The following is a 26,245-nucleotide window of genomic DNA, read 5'->3' as shown; positions in this document are numbered from 1 at the left end:
GAAATAAGAGCCTCATAATCACTGGGATATGTAGAAGCAATGCAAAGTTATTACCACTTACATTGATTGACACGTCAGATCTGAAAAATGAGGCTCGTTTGGAATATTAAAAAAGGAAGAAAACTTGTTCTATCTCACGACAACATTACTGTTGAATTTTAAAAAACATTAAGAATTTTAAAGAAGATGTTTTTTTTTTATTTTGGGAATAGAAAAAGGAAAAAAAATCCTAAAAGCAATAAATCTTGACCCAGCCGTGGAGCTTTTTCAGTGGTCGTTCTGCATCGACAGTTTGACGTGATTTAGGAACATTTTGATTAAGTACCTCTTAATTACAAGAAGGAATCTCATCATTACCCAACACTAAGTCTGTATCAGTTCCACTATTCCCAAACGTGACTCACTCTATAGGATAACCCCGGCTCGCCTGCCGTACCCAGATATATCTCGCTTTGGAATCGGAAGACCATTCAGGAACAGCTGCATGCTTGGCTTCCTTGTCTGATGATTGCTTGCACTATCTAGCTGAGCTTAGTGTCATCATTAATTTCTCCCAGGTAGGTCTTCGCTGGTCCTTGGAGGTTCTTTCTGCCGTTCAGAGCTGAACATACCCATACAATTCAGAGGATTACATTGCACTCCGCCTGCGTATTTTTGCATAGATTTCCGACTGTTCGAGAGGCAGATTTATGTCAAGGATGACTGGCAGACTCCTGAGGCACAAAGGATTTAAGGTTCCTCAATGGACCTTGCAGGACGTGGTTATCCCTTTGCTCCACTTACGGTATATTTCGAGATCCCTCAGAGTAAGGTTTTTTTTTCCTTTTCATTGCACCACCTGTGGGCTTAAGATATGAAATCTATCATCTCCCTGGCTATAAGTAAGAGTCGGAGAGATGGTCATCGGTAGACTGTAAATGTTGGGGGAAGTAATCTTTCTATAGATGGATTTTTTTTGACTTGCATACAAATCTGATATTTAGTATGGCCTTGTAAGCTTGATCTGTCACAGAAATAAATAAAAAACATAATCTCTCCGTACAAGGGATTACTGACCTATAGTGCTCAGGCACGGAGTCTTTTTTTTTATATTTAAATTCAGTTTTCCTATATTAGTCTATATATACCTTACATTTAATGGAGAGCATCATTGAGTAAAATATTAAGAGCTGATATCTTATTGGTTTTACCTCTATAGGTCTTGTAGCTCTTTTACTTTTATTGCCAGCTTCATATACATTACGATTTGGCAAACAAAACCCAAATGTTTTCTAAGACCAGAAAACCATTGTCCCATTTAGAAACGTGCATAGAGTGCAAAATGTGTCGCTTTTAGGTTGAGCTATATAAAGAAAGCAAGGTCTGGCTCTATGGGTGGGTGAAAAATCCTCGGAACTTTCTTAAAAAAGTTAAAATGAAAACATGTCTATAGAGATCTGCATCATCAACGCGTTTCTGACATTCTGTGTCCTTTACTAGAGATGGGTGAATCTTTTGAAGTTCAAATTTTCAGACTTTGCTAAATTTTACCCAAAAATTAGATTTGTGGCAAATTTCAATATTGGAAAGCTTGAAATTGCTCGGAAAATACATGTGGGGAGAAGAGAGAGAGAACCCCACTGACCATAAGAGCTTACACTCTACTGGAGAGAGAGAGGACCCCACTGACCATAAGAGCTTACACTCTACAGGAGAGAGAGGATCCCACTGACCATAAGAGCTTACACTCTACAGGAGAAAGAGGATCCCACTGATCAAAAGAGCTTACACTCTACAGGAGAGAGAGAGGACCCCACTGATCATAAGAGCTTACACTCTACAGGAGAGAGAGAAGACCTTGCTGACCATAAGAGCTTACACTCTACAGGAGACAGAGAAGACCTTGCTGACCATAAGAGCTTACACTCTACAGGAGAGAGAGGACCCCACTGATCATAAGAGCTTACACTCTACAGGAGAGAGAGGACCCCACTGATCATACGAGCTTACACTCTACAGGAGAGAGAGGACCCCACTGACCATAAGAGCTTACACTCTACAGGAGAGAGAGGACCCCACTGATCATAAGAGCTTACACTCTACAGGAGAGAAGACCCCACTGACCATAAGAGCTTACACTCTACAGGAGAGAGAGGACCCCACTGATCGTAAGAGCTTACACTCTACAGGAGAGAAGACCCCACTGATCATAAGAGCTTACACTCTACAGGAGAGAGCTCGAATGTCAGGAAATTCAACCCAAAATGCGATTCTCTGTGGTTCGATTCACTTATCTCTAGCCCTTGCACATTGTGTTGTGAACACTGAGGCTTTTTCACCTACCTATCATGCTGGACCTTGCCTTCTTTGGATAGCTCAAGTTACATTGAGACAGTGACGTGATTCTGAGCCCTTTGTCTTTATTCCGATTTTGTGGTGAGCTGGCTTTTTCTTCTTTCACAAAATTTATGTTGACCCCCCATATTTGTTTTTTAAAGTTGATGGTAAAATCCTACCACTGTCCTAGTGGTAGGATTTCCCACAGTCCCAGCTTTTGTAAGATTTACATCACTCAAAACTGCTCATTTTTAGTAACAATCTAATAAAGAACTAAACCCAACGCACTCACTTAGACAAAAAATAACTTTTTATTAAAATTGTGATCGGAGGTGTGAAAAAGGGGGGCAATGGCCATTTCTCTTTCCTATTCTTTGTCAAGATGCTAGAAAGACAGACCAACCTTGAGATATCAACATTTGTTGCTCACAATTCAAGGTCAACATTTCTTGGATTTTTACGGATCCTTTCTAATTTAGATCGAAGCTGACCTTGTCTAGGAAAGAATAACTAAGGAAGAAAAACTTTGGAGCAGTGATGAAGAGTAGGATGAAGTGTTAGAAGCCTCTTGAAACAGTCAAAATGGCAGTGGTATCACCAGGCATCTATGAGGACACTGTGGCTTAGTTTTCTCATAACTGATTATGATTTTTGAACGATATTAGGCAACAAAATTCAGCCAGTATTCCATAAAAAGGAAAGAGTAATGAGTAGAATTTCTGAAGTTGTAGGATAGCAATATGGATACTCGTAGAGACAACCATCCTTTAAAGGGAATCTGTCAGAAGGTTTTTGCTATGTAATCTGAGAGCTGCATGATGTAGGGACAGAGACCCTGATTCCCGTGATGTATCACTTAGTTTCCTGGGTGCAGCACTTATTTTAGAATCCGTTTTCTCTTTCAATCCATTAGAGCTCTGACTGCTGACCTGTGTATAACCCCGCCCCCCACACCACTGATTGGCTGCATTCTGTGTACATTGACAGAAAGCTTCCAATTAGTGGTGGGGGCGTGGTTGGTCCAGGAAGCATGAGACACCTTGTCCTATAGTGATTATCTCCTGCTGATAAAACACTGTATTGAAACAGCAAACCACAGCCTAGTAAATGACACATCGTTGGAATCAGGGTCTTCTCAGATTGCATAGCGGAAAACTTGATGACGAATTCCCTTTAAGCTAATGCCCTGTGCCCTTAAGGTCCAAATTTTGATGCCTTTATTCGATAAAGTTTAAATACAACATGAGATTAGTGATAGAACCTGAAAATAGGCCTCTGTTTTTAGATGACCTGTATTTTGCACCATGTCCTAGAACACGCAAAGTAATGTTGCTTACATTTCCACAAGATCCTGTAGCTGTTGAAGACTTAGTTACAATATGTAACGTGGTTCATTTTAGGAATATATTGTAGAGGTGTTGAGAACCTGCTTGGATGTGTGGGTCATTTTACACTCCTAGGTTATTGCAACATGATGTCAATCAAATATTGCTTGAAGGGAATCTGCCAGCAAATTATTGCCATGTAATCAGAGGGCAGCATGAGGTAGAGGCTGAAACACTTATTTCATCGATGTGTCACTTATTAGGCTGTGAGTTTTTGTTTCCATACAATGATGTCACGCTGGGTGAGGCAAGGAACAAGTGTACAACGACGGAAAGAGGGGGAAGGGAGCCCAACAACTAGGAAAAGGGGGAGTGGAGACCCCTTGCCCGATCCTGACTGCCCTATCGTCCCTAAATAGGTTCCGCACCTATCACCGAGCAGGAAACCTAATCCCTGAATGTCCCTACAGCTACAGGTGCATATCACTAAATTAGAATATCATCAAAAAGTTAATTTATTTCAGTTCTTCAATACTAAAAGTGAAACTCATATATTCTATAGAGTCATTACAAACAGAGCGATCTATTTCAAGGGTTTATTTCTGTTAATGTTGAGGATTATGGCTTACAGCCAATGAAAACACAAAAGTCATTATCTTAGTAAATTAAAATAATTAACAAATACCTGCAGAGCCTTTCTAAGCATTTAAAAAGGTCCCTTAGTCTGTTTCAGTAGGCTCCACAATCATGGGGAAGACTGCTAACTTGACAGATGTCCAGAAGGTAGTCTTGACACACTCCACACTTTTTAATGATATTCTAATTTAGTGAGATGCAGCTTTAGGTCCTAGGTATGGAGGGGACCGGGTGAACACTAGTCAGCCCCCACTATAACTAAAGACAACAAGGTAAACAAACAAAAGGGATTCACTTAGCTTGAGAACACACCAGAGAGATCACGCCAACTATCCTCCAAGGGAAGTCCAAGAAGATACAAGCCGACTACTAGTACTCCATGCCTGGACAGAGGAAAATAGAGCTATCACTGGCGACTCTCTGGAGACACTGAGAGTTTTTAACTGTCAAGCAAGGGTGTGTCAATTAGCAGCAGAAGATTGAGGTAACTGCTCAGTCCTAGAGGGAGAAGGATATCACTACACTACAGAGATAAAAGGATCAAGAAGGCATCTGCAAAGCCAAGCGCAGTGACCTTCTACATCCGGATCCAGAACGACTGTCTGTCACACTTGATACACCCGTGACAAATGAGGGTTATATCAGCAGAAGATTAACACTGCAGGTCTACAGCTCACGTGCATCCGAGTCCAAACAAGCCCCCAGCACTGATTAGCAGCTTACTATCAATATACAGTGTACACAGAAAGCTAAGTCTAGTTAGTCTTGTTTTTTTTTTTATTCTACATGCGTCTTTCCGACCAAAAGCTATAGATAATTTTTCAGGATTTAACTCCCTTCTCCTATCTATAGGGTGACTGTTTGCTCCTCTTCCTCTACCACTACTACAATGAGCGCTTATATTCCCAAACATCCCCCCTTTATTAGACATGCACGTGCTGCCGCTATCATTTCTCCTGTGTTACGAGCCAATGTACTTTGTATCCAGAAGTGTTTCATTTTGATGCATGAATCTTTGAAGCCTCTAAGCTGTAGACGGGAACACTCTAGACTTCCGCCCGTCAAGCACATAACTAATTAGAATTTTTAGTATGCACAGAGAAGCTTACCGGGATCTGCCAAGACGTAGGTGAACCAATTGTAAGTTGCAAACTCATAGTTATTCAAGTCGTATACATTTAGTGAGAGAATATTGATTTATTTTTGTATGCCGTGTAGTTTATAAATATGCATTAGGATTTAGTCTTATCTGTGCTTTTTTTTTTTCTTCTTTTTTTTTTCTCCTTCTTACAGTGCAAATTCATCTGGGAAATGAATTTGATATGCAGGGCAGTTCGTTCCTGCTGGCTGGGACTTTTTCCTTCTATTAATCCTAAATGTGCTGAAACATGAACCTAAAGTTAAGGTTGAAGTCACTTTTTAATATTCAAAGGATTTTTCAAAAAAGTTTCAGCGCGGGATAGAATATTTAAAAAGTAGCGCCAGCCGCAGGATATATCTACATTACCGTAAATCTTAATTTCTCTCCCACCTGATGTCCAGCCATCTGTAAGAAATTGTCTTAATGCCAAATCTCTTAAAGGCGTTACTGTCACTAAAGATGTTGGAAAGACTAAGTGCAACACAAAGGGAAGAGGGGAAGGGAGCCCAGACTCAAAGGAAAGGGGGAGTGGAGACCTCCTAGGCTGATATGATATCACCCTGTCTCCCCTACCATCCCTATATTGGTTCCTCACCAATCGCCGTACAGGAACCTAAACCCTGTATTTCCCTAGCGCTTGGCCCTGGATAGAGAAAGAGGGGGATGAGCACTAGTCAGTCCCTACTAACAACAAAAGACAACAAAGGAGACAAACACTGGGGGGGAAAGTAACTTGGCTTGAGTCGACTTCAAAGGGATTACTCCTAACGTCCTCTAAGCACCAAAGAGGAAGTAAGCAGACTGCAACAGCTCCAAGCGTTTCCAAGGGAACATGTGAATATCACCAGCACCTCCCAGTAACAAACAGCAAGTATTTAAACACCCAGGCCTGAGTGTCAAATAGCAGGAGGGAGGTAGCCGCTAGGTCCTAGAGTGAGACCGCTAAGAGGGTGTCTGTAATGCCAAACGAAGAGATCTTTTGGAACCAACTGCAGGGCAACTGTCTGTCACTTCTGACACACCCATGACAGTTACACATTATATTTTAGGAATGTGTTATTGGGCCCGGGTAGCGTTAAAATAAAAAATAACATACCTACTAGACTTGTGCTGCTCCTCCATCTTCAATACCATATCTGATTGGCTGCAGTGGTCATCTGATGCAGAAGAGGAAGTCAGGAGACGAGCAGGGTACACAATACAGAGAAGTGACGCCTGGCTGGGAGGTGCGTACATGTAATTTATCTAGTTTTCCACTATCCTGGGCATGGTTGCAAATTCATGAAGTGTTGTGACCATCCCCTTTAATAATACAGAAGCAGTGTCATTGTCTATAGGGGATTCCCAATGGGGTAACAGTCATATGAGGACCCCAGCACCTGACCTCTGCCATACAGGACCACCAGTAATAAAACGTATCACGGCAGAAACACAGAAGATTTCTGAGGAACTCCGAAGAAGAGTGGTTGATACTCCTAATGCTGGAAAAGGTTATAAAACCATGTCTAAAGAGTTTGGACTTTACCAATTCACTGTCAGAAAGATTGGCCTCGATTCATTAAGAATGGCGTTTCGGTGTGTGCAGGAATAAGATGTTCCAAACTTAAGAGGCGCACGTCACTTGATGAATTTGGTGGCTTCTGCCCCGCCAGAAATGTTATTCCAGTTCCAGTTGCGCAAAAGTATTGAGACTTTTCAAAGTCTTTTAATCCAGAAACATCGACACTTTGATGATCCAGGGCTATTGTGTACAACCAGAGGCAAGTTCAAAACCATTAATACACTCCCAAGGAGTGGTTGACTATCACAGATCATTCCTAGAAGAAGGCGTATAATAGTCTGCCAGGTCACAAAGGAACCCAAGGCAACCTCTAAGTAACTTATACGCTTTGCATGCTCTTCTGAGAAGTTAAATATGCTTATTGTCTCTTCTGAGAGGAAGAGGACTAGAACTCTAGCGCCACCTATTGGAAGCAGCAATCCTGAAAGTCAATATCAACTCTGTAACGAGCCTTGCAATATGACTTAAAATAAAAACCAAAACAGAATCTCAATTTGCAGACACTGTGTTCTGGGTTACTGCCCCTCATCAGTGCAAAGTATGAGATCTGATTCACCTAGCCAAATCAGATCTCATACTGATGAGGGGCAACACCCCGAAACATATATTACAAAGTTTCTTATTTTCATGTGTACTATTAATCTATGAAATTAATTGAAACGACAGTTACTCTTTAAGTGCGGAATCCCAGCAATTCTGTTTCAAAAAACTTGAATTAAAAAAACACAGTTTTAAGTTGGCATCAAACACGCATAAGAAAGGGATAAAAATACAGCAAACAAAAAAAAGCAATGCTGCAATAATCGCAGCCAATTTCTATTGCATACTTTAGTGCGGCCACCGGCAGAAAGAATTGGACTGGAAAAAAAAAGCGTTTTTGCAATATCGGGCTCGTGAAAAAAATAGCTGTGCAACAATTCTAAGCACTTGCTGTTTACTGTTACTGACGCGCCCCCTGGGCCGTGGGGTACCCGGAGCCGGGCCTGTAGATGCTGGGGGTTGTAGTCACCGTGGCGGCGACCCGGTCCGTGACCCAGGGCGGTCAAACCAGGGGTAGTTTATGTATATCTCTGTTATGTATAGTCCGACTACACCACCTGTGGAATGCGGTTATTGGGAACCGCCGCTGCGGAGCAGTCCGCTGAGGCTGATGGTGTGTGCAGCAAGGTGATGTAACTCCCCACAGGAAGAGTGGAACTTCAGGGCAGCGTGTATGGATGATGGTGGTGGTAGTGCAAGGTATCAGTAATGACAACACGGAGTCTTTGCAGTGCAGTCCCAGGGTCTTTACTGTTGGCAATTATATGGGCCCCAACAGGAGTACCGGCTAGTGATGAGGGCCTGATCAGTCTGGGAACAATCCTAGAGTCCTCCTGGCCAGGTGAAGTTTTGGCCTGCCGTTCTGACTATACTCTTTGGCTATCCCGCTTATAGTCGTGTTGTAGCCCACGTCCCTGAGTGTAACGTGCTGCGCTCACTCGTATGGCTGGCGACTCGGACCTTGTGTATTCCTCGCTCCTCTGTGGCGGTACTGGTCCTTTTGTGTGGCTGAGCCTCCGGGCTTCTGTTGGGCCAGGAGACCTGTAATCTCCTGCCCTGCGGTATCTGCTGCTGGGTATGCAATCCCCATAGCCTCGGACTCCAGCATCCGGTCCTCTGTGGATACTATCCAGGACGAGCTCACTCCAGCTCCAGTCCCTGGCTCTTTACTCCTTCGTGTCCTACTTGACTCCATACACTAGCTTAGACTCAGACTAACCCCACCTCCAGATCCAGTTATATAGGGCAGGATCCTCCCCTTTCTGGTCTGGGGCAGGAAGTGTTGCATGTAATGTATTCCTGACCAGGAAACTCCTGTTTTGCTACCAGACATGGTATTACTACCACTGTGGCAACCAGACCCTCTGGGGTGCCACATTGCTTTTTTACAACAGAGTATTTTTATACCTTTGTTTTACTGTGTCCTTGTGTTTTTCAACAATTCTAAGAAGTCCAACATGGTCAGAATTCACCTGCAACTTTTTTTTAATTTTTTTACATCTTATGGGCACAATAAGATCACAGTACTGCTATAATTTTACTAATATCGCCATGTAGCGCTACTTGTAATGCTATGTTCCGATGATGAGTATTTAGTGCGTTTTTGTTGCAGAAATTCTGCACCTTCTAGGAAAATTAGGTTACGCTTTTGAGTGCGGTTTTTTGTCTCTCTTTGGTATGTCATATTTTAAATTAAGCTGCTTTGTTTTTTATACTTTTTGGTATTTGGCTTTGACAACTTTTTTGATACATTCATGTTCGGGTGACCAAGTGTTTTTGATGTTCTTCTGCAGCGGAAAATGCCCTAAAAGCAAGTGCATTTTTTACCTGTAGATTTTCCACATCTAATGCAATTCTTTGGGGCAAATCCGCACATAAAACTTAGCATGGCCGCAAGATAAATTGACATGTAGCTGATTTGAAACTCGCACCGCAGGTCAGTTTACGCTGCTAGAAATAAAATCACAGTGGGCATGAGATTTCTATAAATCCCATCCACTTTGCTGAATCTGTAAGACACTTTTTTGTGCAAGGAAAATATGCAGCATCATAAACCTCTTTGGAACTTAATCTAAGCTGTATAAATATACACTCCCCTTGAGCATCAGTGTGAAACGCGCGTCGGGGTGGTCGTAGTGGTCTTCATGACTTTCTGATCACATTACGGGTAAGCAATGAACCAATTTAGCTCTACTTTACTAATAGAGTTCTATTTTTGACTATATCACATGGCAGCCATTTTATTTCATTGTAAACAGAGTAGATTTTGCAGTTATATTTTGAGTTTTACCTGATTTACCATCACCTCCTTTTCTTTACTTGATCTATCCTCTTTGTTGAGTCCTCATACATGTGTCGTGTTTTTGTACGATGCATGTTTTTAATATGTCTAATAAAATGATTGTTTTTATATATTTTTTGTGAGTGGTTAATGGATACATTGTATTCATATCTAGGTCATTATTAAGCTGCATAAATGTAGCAAATGTGCACCATTTTCTGCACCCCTTGTGCTATTCTGTATCCTCTGCACCATTATCCCAGGTACATTTCTTGGCCGTGTATACAGAAAGGCTTGTAATCCTTTTTCTATGTATCTGGTAGATGGACACACTCTCGATGCCGCTACACTGGAAGCCAATTAGCTTCAGATTGTGTTTGGAGCGAAGGAAGACAACTTTTTATTGAGCTGTTGCCACTTTCCTAGTTTGGGGACGTAGTCCTCGAGGACGACCTTTACCTTCTATGTTGTTAGCAGTAGATGTTTTGCTTTGTGACTGAACATATAAATCTTCTCCGTCTTGTAATCGCCTGCTCCACATTACACGGAGCTCCATTCTGCTGGAATTAGAGGTGGACGCTGAGGTCCTGTCATTGCCGAAGTATCCAGCCGAGCTCAGCTTGTTACAGATGTTTACGGTCCAATTTAGAGACCTGAAGTCCAGTCTCCTGGTAAGTCATTCCCTATCAATCTTAATGTCCGTTCCCAACAAGTGGAAGGTGTAAGCGCTCGGTGTCAACTGTGCATTTGGTTGCTGTGCAGTTGTAAAAATGACAAACTTTACCGGGCAATGTACTCAGGAAAGCAGGAGACCAAAGTAATAACATTTTATGTGGTTTGATGTTGTTAGAGTTGCTCACCGGTGCGACAAGGAAAATGGAAAAAAAAAAAAAACAGCTGAAGATGAGAATCTTATTGAGCCGGAGGGATTTCTGATGCCCACGAAAGGCAAGCACCGCTCCTTATGGCCTCCATATCAACACTGAATGAGTTATAGACGCATTGTGTAATCCACCGACCAGCCTGCCGTCACTTGCCCCTGGTGGCCGTTTAATAATTAGTTGGTATTGGCTTGGAAGGGATGAGATATATTTAATGTAATGGTTTAATAACCGTATATGGGAGCTCAGGAATAGATAGAAAGTTATATATTTTTAAGTATTTGCCTTTTTTGACTCTACCTTATACTTCTCTATACCACAATATCATCTTTTCAAAGTATTGTATTCTGGATGTACTTTGTGGCAGTAACAATACAATTCCAGTCCTCAGTTCGGTCTTCAGTAGCGGCATCCTGCACTTACAACTGCTTTAGTGGCTCAGCACAGTGCTTTCTAGTCTTTATTTTTGGTGGCCTTCTCCTCATTTCCTTCATTGCGCCTTCCCTTCATTCACAGTATACCTTCCTTATTTCATTCCCACTGTCCATTTTTTTTGCCACCCTCCCCTCATTACAGCTCTCCCTTTTACCTTGCCTCTGTTATTCTTTTTAATTGTTACCCTTGTTTTCTTCTTATCGTATAACCCTTTCTTTTTCCTTTCCTTATGAACCCTTATTTTTCCTTTCCTGTCACCCCTTCTTACTTTCATCCCTACCCTCCCTGCTTTTCATCACTGATTCCAATCCACAAGTCTTTCCTTTCTTCTTACCCTCTCTTCTTTGCTTCCTACCAGCCCTCCTTTTTCCATTCATACCATTCTCCCTTCTTATTCATCCTCCTGTCTTTCTTTTTTTTAGACTCCCCTTTTTCCCATCCCACTTTTTTGTCACTTCCCATTCTCCCTTTTTTCCCATCTTCCTACCCTCTCTTCTCTGCTTCCTCAGAACCCTCCTTTTTTCTTTTTCAGCCTCCTTTCTTTCCTTTTCGGCCTCCCTTCTTTCTTTCCTTTTCGGCCTCCCTTCTTTCTTTCCTTTCGGCCTCCCTTCTTTCTTTCCTTGTCGGCCTCCCTTCTTTCTTTCCTTGTCGGCCTCCCTTCTTTCTTTCCTTGTCGGCCTCCCTTCTTTCTTTCCTTGTCGGCCTCCCTTCTTTCTTTCCTTTTCGGCCTCCCTTCTTTCTTTCCTTTCGGCCTCCCTTCTTTCTTTCCTTGTCGGCCTCCCTTCTTTCTTTCCTTGTCGGCCTCCCTTCTTTCTTTCCTTGTCGGCCTCCCTTCTTTCTTTCCTTGTCGGCCTCCCTTCTTTCTTTCCTTTTCGGCCTCCCTTCTTTCTTTCCTTTCGGCCTCCCTTCTTTCTTTCCTTGTCGGCCTCCCTTCTTTCTTTCCTTGTCGGCCTCCCTTCTTTCTTTCCTTGTCGGCCTTCCCTTCTTTCTTTCCTTGTCGGCCTCCCTTCTTTCTTTCCTTGTCGGCCTCCCTTCTTTCTTTCCTTGTCGGCCTCCCTTCTTTCTTTCCTTGTCGGCCTCCCTTCTTTCTTTCCTTTTCGGCCTCCCTTCTTTCTTTCCTTTCGGCCTCCCTTCTTTCTTTCCTTGTCGGCCTCCCTTCTTTCTTTCCTTGTCGGCCTCCCTTCTTTCTTTCCTTGTCGGCCTCCCTTCTTTCTTTCCTTGTCGGCCTCCCTTCTTTCTTTCCTTGTCGGCCTTCCCTTCTTTCTTTCCTTGTCGGCCTCCCTTCTTTCTTTCCTTGTCGGCCTCCCTTCTTTCTTTCCTTGTTGGCCTTCCCTTCTTTCTTTCCTTGTTGGCCTTCCCTTCTTTCTTTCCTTTTCGGCCTCTCTTCTTCTTGGCCTTACTTCCATACTTTGTCATGGTCTCACTTTTTTTTTTTTTACTTTCATCCCGGCCTCCTTTCTTTTCTTCTGAGTATTCTTTCTTTCTCATCCTCACTTCTACCTTCATCCCTGCCCTCCTTTCTTTACTCCATTCCCATTCTTTCTTCTTTACTTCCTTTCCATCCTCCCTACATTTTTTATTTACCCCGCCCCTTTCCTTCCTGGCTTCCCCCCACCGGTTGTAGTAGGTCACACTGCACCCCATACCTATGGTATTATATAACTCTCATTTTCCAAGGAGGATTACCACTTACCTGTAGTTGGTATCAGGGGTGGACACAGACATGAGAGGCCCCTGTGTAAGAACAGTGTATGGGCCCTTTGCAGTCCAATAGCTCATCATAATGCACAATCCCTCCTGCTTTAGAGGTGGTAGTGGCCCCCTTACCTCCTGGGCCCCTGTGCAGCTGCACAGGTTGCACCAATGGTGTGTCCGCCTCTGGTTATTATCCCAGGCTCAGTACCTGTATTCATTTAGACATTGGAGACATTATTTTGTTCTTTATGCTTGGAGAGATTGATGTGTTCGGTGTTCCTGGGATGTTGTGTATGGCGGTGTGCGAGATCTAGTTTTATACTCTGAGCTATGCATTGCACCACGATTATTCTTTTATTAATGCATGTGAACATTTACTGCTCTCTGGGTGTGAGATGATTCACTTTTAGGATCGTGTGTCTCGTCATTTATACTATATCATATATTTAGTCGGAGCTCTTGTCTATGTATTTTATTTCCAAACCCTGGGTCATCACAATCCCAGAAGCTCCTCTTAGCTCCAAATCTTTTTTCCCGCTTGTAGATGTAATTAAAAAATCTAAAATACGTCTTTGTAACTAGGATTGTGTCTGATTAAAGGGAATACAATTACAGCCCTTGTAGCTTCCAGGATACACATTTTTCCACCGAAGGAATCTGTAGCGCAGGTAAATATAAGAAACTCTGTAATATATCTTTTGAGAGAAATATGCTTTTTTTTTCTCCACTTTTCAGCCACTTCTCCTCCTCCTATCTCCTAACCTTACCACCGACTTTGAAAAAATGCGTAAATCCACCTTACTCATATCAAGGTGGATTGTCAGCTCACTGAGAGATCAGATTACAGCTGCTTGATGACGTCTATGGAGAGGAGAGAAGCAACAGCTATGCACACAGACTGTGCTGCTGCTTTTAAAGGGGATATCCGGGACTTTAAAAAAAAAAAAGACCTTTAGTTGATAACAGGGGCAACTACCTGCCTGTTGTACCCAGCGCCGGTCATTGACCGCTCCTACCAGAGATTCAGCTGCTCCCTGTCATCAGAGCAGCAGTTTCCCTTCCTGTTGACAGGGCGGGACTACTGGTTTCATGTTGATTCACAACTTGACTCTGCTGCCTAATTGGGGGAAGCCGGCTGTCAATCAGCATGATGTCAGTAGTCCCGCCCTGTCAACAGGAAGAGAAACTGCTGTGCTATTGACAGGGAGCTGCTGAATCTCCGGCAGGAGCGGTCAATGACCAGCACCGTCTACAACAGGCAAGTAGTTCGTGGATGTCCCCTTTAAGGGTTTTACAGTATCTCACGCTAGTGCTGGATTCACAGCTACACTGCTCAATAGTGTACAATGTCATCCATGCTGCTTCTTCTTAACATGTACTCCACGGGGCAGGAATCCATCATGTCTCTATGTGTTGTTCTTCAAGAAATCATAGCAGCAAAATAAGTCATATAAAGGCCCGTTATTCCTCAGAAGCACACACAGTACAGCTTATTCCGAACACTCACCTGAAACTACATGTACACTTAGAAAAGACCGGAGCTGAGCTACAATACCACACACCACCAGTGGCGAGATGCTTGTGTTTTGTTTTAATTTTTTTAAGTAAACTGACAAGTTTTCTGAATCCAGGAAACCTCTTTATGGCTGCTTGCGAGAAACAGTGCCACTCCAGTCGTTGGGCTACTTGTGGTATTGCAACTCGACAATTGAGAGAATAGAATTACTGATCCGCCCCATTCTTAATGTACTTGAGCTCCAATGCCAAACGTGGCCCAAAAACAAGAGTGGAAAAAAAAAGTATGTTTTTATAATGTTTTACAACCCCCTTTAATCCAGAATCATGTACATTAATAGACAATCTAGTCGCTTACAGAAACGTTTGGACTGTAATCAATGTAAATTTAAGATGTCAATTACCTTAAGGTCTATTAGGGAAGAATTCTTCACAGATTTAATAAAGCGGGGAGGTGAGGAGAGGGCGTAGATGGCCACGCTCTGACACTGCATTTACTGTACCTTATAAAAGACAGACGCGAGCATGAGTGACCTCTTGTCCTCAGCATTTTCGTCAAGATGACCTGATTTGGTCTAAATTATGTTATCGTTCCTTGGAAAGCCAAGCAAGTTGCATTTCAATGAGGTGCATAATTTAAAGTTCGCTTTCATCTTTGACCAGAAAGGGGCAGCTAACATAGAAGTCTGACCGTTGAGATCTTCATCAATGTTTCCAATGAAGTGGCAGCAGTGCTAGGAAGGTTTATTGTCACTTACGTCTTCTTCTCTACTCTGCTTTCTCCCGAAGCTGAAGGCATCTTGTTCTAATGATCACCAGAGTTCTCCAGTCAGAAGTCAACCCCTTTTAAAAGGAGTTTGTCGTCTCAAATTGACAGTACAGTTAAAGGAATTTTTCAGGACTTTAACATTGATGGCCTATCCAAAAATGATTGGCGGGGGTGCCGGGTGCCATACTCCACCGATCAGACATTGATGACCTATCCTAAAGTTAGGCCATCAGTGTTAAAGTTCCGGATAACCACTTTAAGCATACGGCCTTATGGTGGACATAACCTCTTTAAAAATTGCACCTTTATTCTTCTAATCTGTGCCTCCGTACTTCAAAAATTGAAGTTTTGTCAAATATGTTAATTGTGGTGCACCCTTAGTGTGCACAAGAGGCTCAGTGCATTGTTCCGCCCACTGATTTTGTATTCCCCGCCTCCTTCACTGGTGATTGACAGTACCAGCTTTCCTGAGCTATCCCTGCAGGCATTTCTCGCTCTAGGCAAGCTGGTGTTGTCCATCACTAGTCCAGGAGCCGGGGACTTGCAAAACCTGTGGGCGGAACGGTGCGGCAAGCCTCTTGGGCACACTAAGGGTGCACTCTAATTAGCATATTTGATTAATCTTCAGTTTCTGAAGAACGGAGGGAGCGATTAGAAGGATAAAGGTCCAATTTTTATAAGAGTTTTGGCCCCTAATAGGCTTTGGGCTTAGTTAGACTATCAGTTTTGGCTTACTGACTCCCTTTAAGGAGATGTTCTTACTCTGTGGCAATTAAAGTACCCAATGTTTTTCATTGTTGATTTAAAGGGGTGGTGTGCAGAAATTAGAAAATAATGGCTGATTTTTGGCAAAGACTTCATCAACCTATATTGTAATCATTGTTCCCTTGCTTCAAAGGAAATCGCTTCTCCTTTCATTTACTTGATGTTGAGCTTTGGTGACTTGTGTTTGTGTACAGAAGCCGATCTACTTATGACTCTTATTAAAGGAGTATTGCAGGCTAAGATAAAAGTGACTGCAGACTGCCTAATTGTGACATTATTGGCAACTGCGCTCACTCTCACGATTGTCCTGTTCTCGGTATATGAATGTGCAGTTGAATGGCCGCATGTCTGCAATTTGCACACTTGCTCTCCTGTGCTGACTAGATTCCTATCCATTTCTTTCAATGGAAAAATTGAGATGCTAGTCGGCACGTGACAGCAAGTGTGCAACTCGAAGTCACGCTGTGAATACAGGGTAATCCTGACAGTCTGTGCATTACACACTGCCAGGATTCGGCAGTCGCATTGAGTGACTTCAGACTTTTCTTTTCGCCCGCACAACTTCTTTAAAACTTTTTTTTGTCATCAGAAGTAAGAAAAGAGATGAATGTTTGACTCCCGTGGATTATACTGAACACTGCGGATGAACTGCCGGCAGTAATAAGACATTTCTCTCTTATTTTTTAGGGTTCCTACGATCCAAGCAAAGTAAAAGTGATTCATTTTAGTATGAATCCTGCTACTAAGGCCCAACAGCAGCACAAGGATGACGTCCAGAACCTCCAGGACGAATGCATCAAACTGAGGGAACTTGTCCGTATTTTAGAGGGGGGCTCCTCAGTTCCTGACAAACTCGAAGCAGCAGGGAGTATCCAGAGCCCCGTTCAGGAAGTTACTAGTAAGTGTTAATTACATTTCATAGTGTGGCGGATAAATCTGAAAATTTGGCATCTCTTTAAAAGTGGACATTGTGGAGGTGGACATTTCTTTATCCGAAAGCGGAGTATGTCTGTGATTTATAGTGTCATTATGTTTAACTATACAGTCGTTACCAAAAGTTTTGAGACCAATATAAATTTGGGATTTTGGCGGACTTTGCTGCTTCAGTTTTTTATAGCTGCAATTTACATTCACTGTAGATTGTTATGAAGAGGGATCAGATGAATTGCAATAAAAATGCAAAGTCGTTCCTTGCCATGAGAATTAATTTAATCACACAAACTCCATTTCAACTGATTTTTAGCTCTGCTCTCGGGGTCTTCAACTGCTGGGATTTCCACTGATACCGCAAATGGGTTTTGAAGTCCCGCTATTGAATGGAGCGATGGTGACCACTATTCTAGTCTTGGGTCACTGGATGGACAGAGAAAGCCAAGCTGTGTTCATGGTTCATCAGTCACAGGGGCGGAGAATGGAGCCGTTGTGCACATTTGTGATCATTAGACTATTCAATTCGAAGACTTCCAGTGTTTGCACCACCGGTGACCCAACATCTAAGCCCACCATACACATGAGACTAATGTCGGTCTCACTCGGCGTTATCGACAGGTTTGTCCAACACTCTAATGTGTATGATAAGAGAGGAAAAGGGGGAGAGTCAGCTCACCGCAATCAGATGCACCTTGTCGGCATGGGTTTCACCGCATGGAGCCACCCTAGTCCAGGCAAACGAAGCAATGCAGAAAAAAAAGATAAACTCAAGCAATGATAGATCAGGTAGATCTAAAACTTCACATTTATTGACATACTTTTATAATCCACCATGATCGGCATACCATACTGGAAAACCAACGCATTTCAGCTATTGTCGCTTAGTCCTGGTCTGACCATGACTAAGGCACAATAGTCGAAACACGTTGGTTTTCCAGTTGTGGATTCACTATGGTATGCCGATCATGGTGGATTATAAAAGTTTGTCAGTAAATGTGAAGTTTTAGGCCTACCTGATCCATTATTGCTGGAGATAATCTTTTTTTTATAATGTGTATGGGGACACCAGCCAACTGATTGTCGTAGGAGGCGTCAATCAGGCATGTCCGATTTCAGACTGGCAATCACATTGTTCTCCTGGAGATGACTGGCCGTGGTTCTCTCACAGAGAATGCAGACGCTCTCCTGTGTATGGGTAAGACTGCCGAGATGGCCATCGGTCAAACAATTGGCCAAAGCATTATTTGGCCAACAGCCAACTAATGTGTATGGCGGACTTTACCTCCTTTCCTGCAGATGGGTGTTAAGTTGCTATGAACAAAAAATAGAAAAAGTGTCCATTCAGCTGACCACTTATGTGTTAGAGATAAGGATCCCGGGAGACTTCCAGGTTAGACCGTCTGTGGTCTGGGTGTGGTGCACGGAGTAGGCACTGGTCTAACTTCCAGGTCAAATAGCTCTCAATGGTGTTCTCCAGCGCAGAAGGGAAGTAGTTAAGACATAGCCTTTAATTATATAGGATAAAAAAAAAAGCCAGAATGAGCACATGTTAAAAAAAAAAACATAATGCTTACGCGTTTCGGGTAGAAAAACCCCATAGCTGGATTAAGGGGTTTTCTACCTGAAACACGTAAGCATTGTTTTTTTATTTATTTTATTTTTTTTTTTAATGTGCTCTTTCTGCCAATTTTTTTTATCCTATATGATAAAAGACTAAGTTTTATCTACGTTCCTTCGGTGCTGGAGAACGTTCCTTTTTGAATCATTGAGAGCAATAAGTTATGGTGGACAAAAAGTAATAAAATTGCACCTATCTCGTGAGAGGAAAGCCTAAAAGCCATGTTCTGCTTATTTAGTGATTGGACTCTGTAGGCTTCGCTCTGTCACATTTGTGAAATAAGTCTATTAATCACACTAATATTGGATTATCTGATTATTTCTTCCTCCACTTTACTTACAATCACTATTAATATATAATCTTTTGCACTGTATTTCGGTGCTCGGCCCTGTTGGTTTTGCAGAAAGTCTCCGGAGTAATGGAGGAGTCACTTTACCTTGTGGAGACTTGGCAGGGATCACAGACTTATGCTAATTTAGTCACTGCTAAATTTCAGGTCACTGTTGTTAGTTTAGCAAAAGATATTAATGTCGGTGATTCTAGGGCTGAATTTACAAGGGCAATAATGTTAGTTTGCTTTTCCCCTTTTTCGGCGGCCTTGTGGCTTACCGTGTTACTTTGTATAAGTATATATTACCGGTGAAGATAAGCAGCAGCTAAATACCAGTCTGTACAAGAACTGTAAACAGGTCGAAAACCCAATATGAAATGCCCTACAAAAAATATCTTGTTGCCTTAAGGACCCACAATGTTCATGCATTATATGGACTGTCAATGGATTTTATGGGTTATTGCAAAAAATATCAAGTTATTCCTTTCTTAGCTGTGCGGAAAAGACAAGAATCACAACTGGGTGGAAATATAAAGACTCGTATAGCATAATCGTTTCCTGGCAGAGTATCACAGAGTCATATTTCTCGTAGATTGGTTACATGTGCTATTCACCCTGGATTTTTTTGCATCGAGAGGAAAGGTAGGAGAGGTACATTTGTAGATTAATCTATATATATAATCGTCTTATCCCGTCTGTCTCTGTCTGTCTGTCCAGGAAATCCCGCGTCGCTGATTGGTCTGGCCACGGCCAATCAGCAACGCGGGATTTCAGAAAAAGATGGCGGCCGTTAGCAGCTCATCTGGCGGACGGAGGTCAGCGGCGATGCAGCCGGGAGATGAGCGGCGCTAGCCGCTCATCTCCCCGCTGCTGGCAGCACAAGTACCCCGACGGGCGGCGCCGCTGACCTCCATGCGGCTACCGTCGGGAGATCAGCGGCATGGGATGCTGATCTCCCGCCGGCAAGTGTGAAGGGAGGGACGGCGCTGCTGCCCGGTCATCAGTAATACGGCCGCGACCAATCAGCGATTTTGGCGCCAAATTTAAACACCGCTCTGCTGATTGGTCGCGGCCGCCGGCCGACCGCGACCAATCAGCGAGATTGGCGCCAAATTTAAACAACGCGCTGCTGATTGGCCGCTGGCCGCGACCAATCAGCGAGATTGGCGCCAAATTTAAACCAGCGACCAATCACCGATATTGCCGCCAAATTTAAACACCGTTTTGCTGATTAGTCGCGGTTGCCGGCCGCGACCAGCGATTTTGGCGCAAAATTTAAACAACGTTCTGCTGATTGCGCCCGGTCGACTGCATACATATTCTAGAATACCCGATGCGTTAGAATTGGGCCACCATCTAGTGTGAACATATATTTCCAAGTTCACATGCAGTTAAATCTCCTATATTTTTATCTGCAAGATTAAAGGGAATCTGCCAACCCAAAATGACTGTTCAAACCAAACACAGGCACTCAATGCTCCCTTGAAATGAAAACATTTAAGTACATTTTCCCACATATCTTCTCTATGGAAAAACTAGTTGGTGGGGAAGGTGTACTGAACTGTTTTGCCACTGCAAGGGTACGCTGAGCGCGAGTTTGGCTTGGTTTGAACAGTCATTTTGTGTTGATAGACTTTCTTTAACTTTTTGTCCTTTAGCGTTTTTTCTTGTATGTGGAACAACAACTTTACTGTGTGACTGCCCCCATTAAAAGCCATCTTAGCTCTGCAGAGGCTGCTGTTTCTGTCACTCAGACTGTTCTCCATCTCTATGACAGTTAGTACAGCATCCCCTGCTACATGGCTGTCTATAGACATAAAGCATGACGTTAGGCCAGTTGTCTAACTCCACAAAGCATTGATATACAGTCATGGCTGAAAGTGTTGACACCCTTGAAATTGTTCCAGAAAGTGAAGAATTTCTCCTGGAAAATTATTGCAATTACACATGTTTATTCCCTTTGTGCGTATTGGCACAACACAAAAAAAAACAGAGAAAAAAAATGCAAAGTGGACATAATTCCACACAAAACCCCCAAAATGGGACGAATAAATTGTTGCCACCTTTCCAAAAATGTAGGTAAACAACTTTGTTTCAAGCATGTGATGCTCGTTCAAACTCATCTGTGGCAAGTAACAGGTGTGGGCAATATGAAAATCACACCTGAAACCAGATAAAAAATGGAGAAGTTGACTCAATCTTTGCATTGTGTGTCTGTGTGTGCTACACTAAGCATGGAGAACAGAAAGAGGAGAAGAGAACTGTCTGAGGACTTGAGAACCAAAATTTTTGAATAATATCAACAATCTCAAGGTTACAAGTCTATCTCCAGAGATCTTGATGTTCCTTTGTCCACGGTGCGCAACAAAATCAAGAAGTTTACAACCCATCCACATCCAGATACAGATCTTCAGAAGGTTTCTGTCCACATCTCTGGAATTGCGCTGTAAGAACCTTGGTCTGAGTATTTCTAGAAAGCTTTACACATCGTGGATATATACTCTGCATACATCAAATATCTCGCCGAACAAATAAATTCATTATTGATGCTTATGTTCTCGCTGCGTGTCTTCTGGAGAATCATCCATCATGTCGGTGTCAGCAGCTGCGCCAACATCTGTATTAGCCACGGAAATGAAGCACAAATGTAATTCCTAAACATTTACTTAGCGGCACCTGCCACACAGTATACTGCATTATATACTGTAGATTCTGTATACAATCCACTCCAAGAAGAATTTTTGCAAACTACTACTTTGATGATGAATATTGCATACGCTCTGCCATGTAGTAGTGCGGACTACGCTGTCATATATTTGCCTGCAAAAAAAACAGTGCCAAGTTTGTCTAATGGCTGCGTCTGGTATTGCAGCTCAGACCCATTCATGATTCCGAAATTAAAAGGAATAAAATGTCCAGGTGGGTTTCACTTGTATCAAGCGTAAAAGTGAATATCCACCTTTTAACACCATGTTATTTCTTAGATTTAAAGGGACTGTCCACTAACGCACAACCCCTTATTAATAGCCCAGGGAGATCAATCTTGCACCAGCTCCACTTTTTTGTACTCAGCGCTTAATCTCCACCGGTCTGCTGATATCAACATTTCGTTGATAATGACACAGCGCTGAGTAAGGAGGAGCGGTACCGCTCTGTGAGGGGCGTATCAAATTTATTTTTAATTTTCTCATTGAACCCTTTCACAAAGTTCTACTGTAGTTTTTTTCATATATATTTTCCATATGCCTGAGTGTCCACTAAAAATAATAAAAAAAAGTCCACAAGCTCCCCTGCCGATTTCCCCAACTGCTCCTCTGCACCGCTGCCACAGGTCCTATGTAGTAATTGGCAACGATGACGCTTTGGATAACATCAGAAGAGGAACAGAGGAAACCAGTGGCCGACCCACTTATTATTTTTAGAGCTCACTTTGGGCCCTTGATAAAGTATGAAAGGGGTGGACAACTCCCTTCAACGCATGTTGTGATAATAATAAAGTATAAAGGAAGCTGCCTCTGGTAGAGGCTGGGGGGGAGGGGGTGGGCAGCGAAAACTTTATCATATAATGTGGAAATTTTAGGACAGATTTATTGTGAGTAGAATTTTTGAAGTCCGTTTTGCTTGTGACTGCAAACTTGTGAATCTTCACATCGTGCGCACTGTGAGAATTCTACGGTGGCGGTGGGAGGAAGGGGTGGCATATATACCAGGATATTATCAGAACTGGGGTACATTACTGCTATACCAGTGTCAGCAGCAGACACCCTTCCCCTTAACAGTGCACCGTGACCACATTTTTTACTTAATTTTTTTTTCTATTTTCCTCCTCTAAAACCTAGGTGCGTCTTATGTCCGAAAAATACGGTATATTTTTTTCAAGGTTCACACAGGTTTGCTGAACCCAGAGCCCTGCCTAAATTGCTACAGTTCATATAGGAGTTTTTGGCAAAGACTCAGCATGCTGCAATTAATACAATGGTGTAATAAGAGGGCACCCATTCTGATTACAGTGCACTAGTCAGGAGCAGAAGGCACTTGCTGCTACAATATAACCTTTACTTTTGTTCGGCTGTAGACTTCATGTGACTATGATGGATGGAGGCGAGCCGACAGCACATAAGCTCAGAGGGTATGACGAAAATACGGTCTCCTTTTTTACATCCTTTGATGCACACGAAGCAAGTCTGTGCTCTAATCCCCGGCTGACGTCACGTGTGCCAGGATAGACGGGGAATATTCAGATACAATAGAAATAAGTTCTAGCTCATTACATATATACATACACATACATGCTGAGCATGGCATTCATCATAAAGGCAAACTAGGAACGTGCCTAGCACAGCGATGGAGGGGTAGTCACTGCATTCCTACTCGCCTTTTATTGTAGTAGTCTAGACAGTTACAGTTTTCCCTATGATCCAATGAATTGGCCACATGCAGTACTACTAAAATGTTCCAAACAGGTGTGGGAAAATTGCTGCAATGTAAGAATGCTTTCAAAAAAAGAAACACTATTACTTTATTTCTATAAATTTCCAAAATGCAAAGTGAATGAACAAAAGAAAAATCTAAATCACATTAATACTTTGTGATCGCCCTTTGCCTTCATCAATTCTCCTAGCTACACTTGCCCACTGTTTTTGAAGGAACTCGGAAGGGAGGTTGTTCCAAACATCTTGGAGAATGAACCACAGATGTCACTTGTGCAAGTCCTTCTGTCTCCTCATATAGTCCCAGACAGGCTGGATGATGTGAGATCAGGGCTCAGCATCCACAATATCATCGCTTCCAGGACGCCTCTTTCTTCTTTAAACTGAAGACAGTTCTTAATGACATTGGCTGTATGTTTGGGGTTGTTGTCCTGCTGCAGAATAAATTTGGAGCCAATCAGATGCCTTCCTGACAGTATTACATGATGAATACATATCTGTATGTATTTCTCAGCATTAAAGACACTATTAATCCTAACCAAATACCCAACTCAATATGTTGAAATGAAGCTCCAAACTTACAAGATCATCCACCATGCTTCACTTTTCCTGTAGACACTCACTATTGTACAGCTATCCAGCCCTTTGTTACTGCCAAACATTTCACATTTTGACTTCTCGGTCAAGATCACCTGTGTTATTTTTCTGCAACCCAGTTCCTATGTTATTGTGCATAGTTTAGTCACTTGGCATTGTTTCCATGTCAAAGTTATGTTTTTTCGGCTGCAATTCTTCCATTAAGACCACTACTTGTCAGAGTTCTCCGAACAGTAGCAGGGGGGAGTTAGGTACCACTGTGCTGCAATTTCCGAGTTGATGGTACTGCTGGGCACCTTCTGATTCTTACGGGAAGTACACATGATATGCCTTTCATCTGTGGCACTAAGTTTCTTTGGCCAACCATTACATTTACAGTGATCAATTTTGCCCATTTCTTACTGCTTCTTCAAAAGAGCTTGAACAGCACATGTTGAAATCTTTGCCTGGGAGAGACCTTGCTGATGCAGTATAATTACCTTGTGTCTTGTTGCTGTGCTCAGTCTTGCCATAGTTATTAGTGGAACACACTCAGATTGGGTCACAGTTAACAGTGGGGTACCACAGGGGTCAATATTGGGCCCTCTTCTTTTCAACATTTATTAATGACCTTGTACAAGGCATACAGAGTAGAATTACAATATTTACAGATTATACTAAGCTCTGCAGGGTAATCAATACAGAGGAGGATAATTTTATATTACAGAAGGATTTATGTGAACTGGAGGCTTGGGCTGGGAAATGGCAATGGAAATTTAATGTAGATAAATAAAAGGTCATGCACTTTCGGAGAGGAAATAGTAACATAGCAACGTAGGTTGAATAAAGACCTAGGTCCATCAAGTTTAACCTTGGGTAAAAATGTCACTGAAAAAGACTTGAGTGTATGAGTGGACGGCAAACTCTACTTTAGTGATCAGTGTCAGGCAGCTGCTGCTAAGGTAAAGAAAATAATGGGATGCATTAAAAGAGGCAAAGATGCTTGTGACCATTACATAATTTTGCTTCTATATAAGTCACTACTGCGGCCACACTTTGAATACCGTATAGAGTTTTGGTCACCGGTGTATAAGAAGAATATAGCTGAACTAGAGCAAGTGCAGAGAAGAGCAATCAAGGTTATTAAGGGAATGGGTGGACTGCAATACCAAGATACGTTATTAAACTTGGGGTTATTCAGTTTGGAAAAATGGAGGCTTAGGGGTGATCTTATTACAATGTACAAATCTGTATAATGATCTTTTTACACTTAGTCCTGCGATAGGGACAAGGGGGCATCCTCTATGTCTAGATAGAAGAAAGAAGGTTTAATCATAATCACAGACGCGGATTCTTTACTGTAAGAGCAGTGAGACTATGGAACTCTCTGCCGCATGATGTTGTAATGAGTGATTCACTACTAAAATTCAAAAAGGGCCTGGATACCTATCTTGAGAAATATAATATTACAGGTAATGGACACTAGATTATGCGATGGGACATTGCTCCAGGGATCAAGCCTGATTGCCGTATGGAATCAGGAAGGAAATTTTCCCTTAATATGGAGCTATTAATGTCTGTCCCATGGGGTTTTTGCCTTCTTCTGGATCAACATGTAAGGCTATAGGTTGAATGCAATGGACTTAAGTCTACTTTCAGTTGTATAACCATGAAACTGATATGAGACTCTTGAATTTCACTTTTGATCATTCAGTTTGCATATTGGTAATTTATAAAAATAAAACTATTAACACTTCTAAAGAGTGTGGTTCAAGTACTGACCGACTTTACGCAAATACTACATGTCTGGATAGTTCCTAGCATCTATAGGCTAGAGTGCTCAGCAGTGTGAAGTCTAAGGTCACATTTTAGGTAATGAACAACAAGGACGTTCAAGTTGAAAAAGACCATTGGATTTGGATTTCTTGCTGCTTGTTCACATTCACAAGCATTATGGTTCGATGTAGCAGCGGCACAGGGCGGTCTTTGGCCTCGTAATATGTCTCATAGCTAAAATTAACAAGTAGCCCCATCCTAAAAGTAGAACCACATTTCTCCACTGCAATTAAGTATCGAACCCACAGTAAAATCCCCTTTGTGCCTTAACCACTGGTCAGTTTTGAAGGTAAAACCTTGTCCACATGCCTACTATTGTATTCGACTGAGGATTTTACATGTGCAATTCCACGGGTAAATTGTGGATCATTTCTGATCCACGTGGTTTGACCCTAAAGCAGACTGTAAAGTATTGTGCCGAAAGAGGCAAAATCATAGCAAAGGCGAACTAGAGAGCGACAAGAAATGAGAGGGGGAAAAACAGGAAACAGAGAGGAAACAAGGGTTGTCTGGCTTTAGAGCGATTGCAGACTTGTAGGGTATGTGACTGCGTGAAAAAAATGTGTGAAAAAAAAAAGTGTGAAAAAACTGAAAATATGTCTTATATTATAGGTTCTTCAAAGTAGCCACCTTTTGCTTTGATGACTGCTTTGCACACTCTTGG

At 42.3% G+C, this 26,245-nt stretch overlaps 1 protein-coding gene across 4 annotated transcripts in view; it reads left to right on the top strand.

Moving 5' to 3' along the window:
* The window catches only part of MAD1L1 (mitotic arrest deficient 1 like 1), a 751,355-nt gene that overhangs the window by 452,013 nt on the left and 273,097 nt on the right, over positions 1 to 26,245 (top strand). For 2 of the 4 annotated variants that reach the window (XM_073648135.1, XM_073648136.1), the window contains exon 16: positions 16,548 to 16,758. In XM_073648135.1, the coding sequence (XP_073504236.1) occupies positions 16,548 to 16,758 (211 nt within the window). Of the gene's footprint in view, positions 1 to 5,293; positions 5,418 to 10,270; positions 10,472 to 16,547; positions 16,759 to 26,245 lie in introns of those variants that run through there. The other 2 variants (XM_073648139.1, XM_073648137.1) reach the window with 2 other exon arrangements.

This window comes from Phyllobates terribilis, unplaced genomic scaffold, assembly GCF_046119375.1.
Source record: "Phyllobates terribilis strain yellow unplaced genomic scaffold, ASM4611937v1 Scaffold_9__5_contigs__length_417890890, whole genome shotgun sequence".
Taxonomy (NCBI): domain Eukaryota; kingdom Metazoa; phylum Chordata; class Amphibia; order Anura; family Dendrobatidae; genus Phyllobates; species Phyllobates terribilis.
The sequence above is the reverse complement of the archived record's forward strand: the minus strand, read 5'-3'. Positions and strand labels throughout refer to the sequence as shown.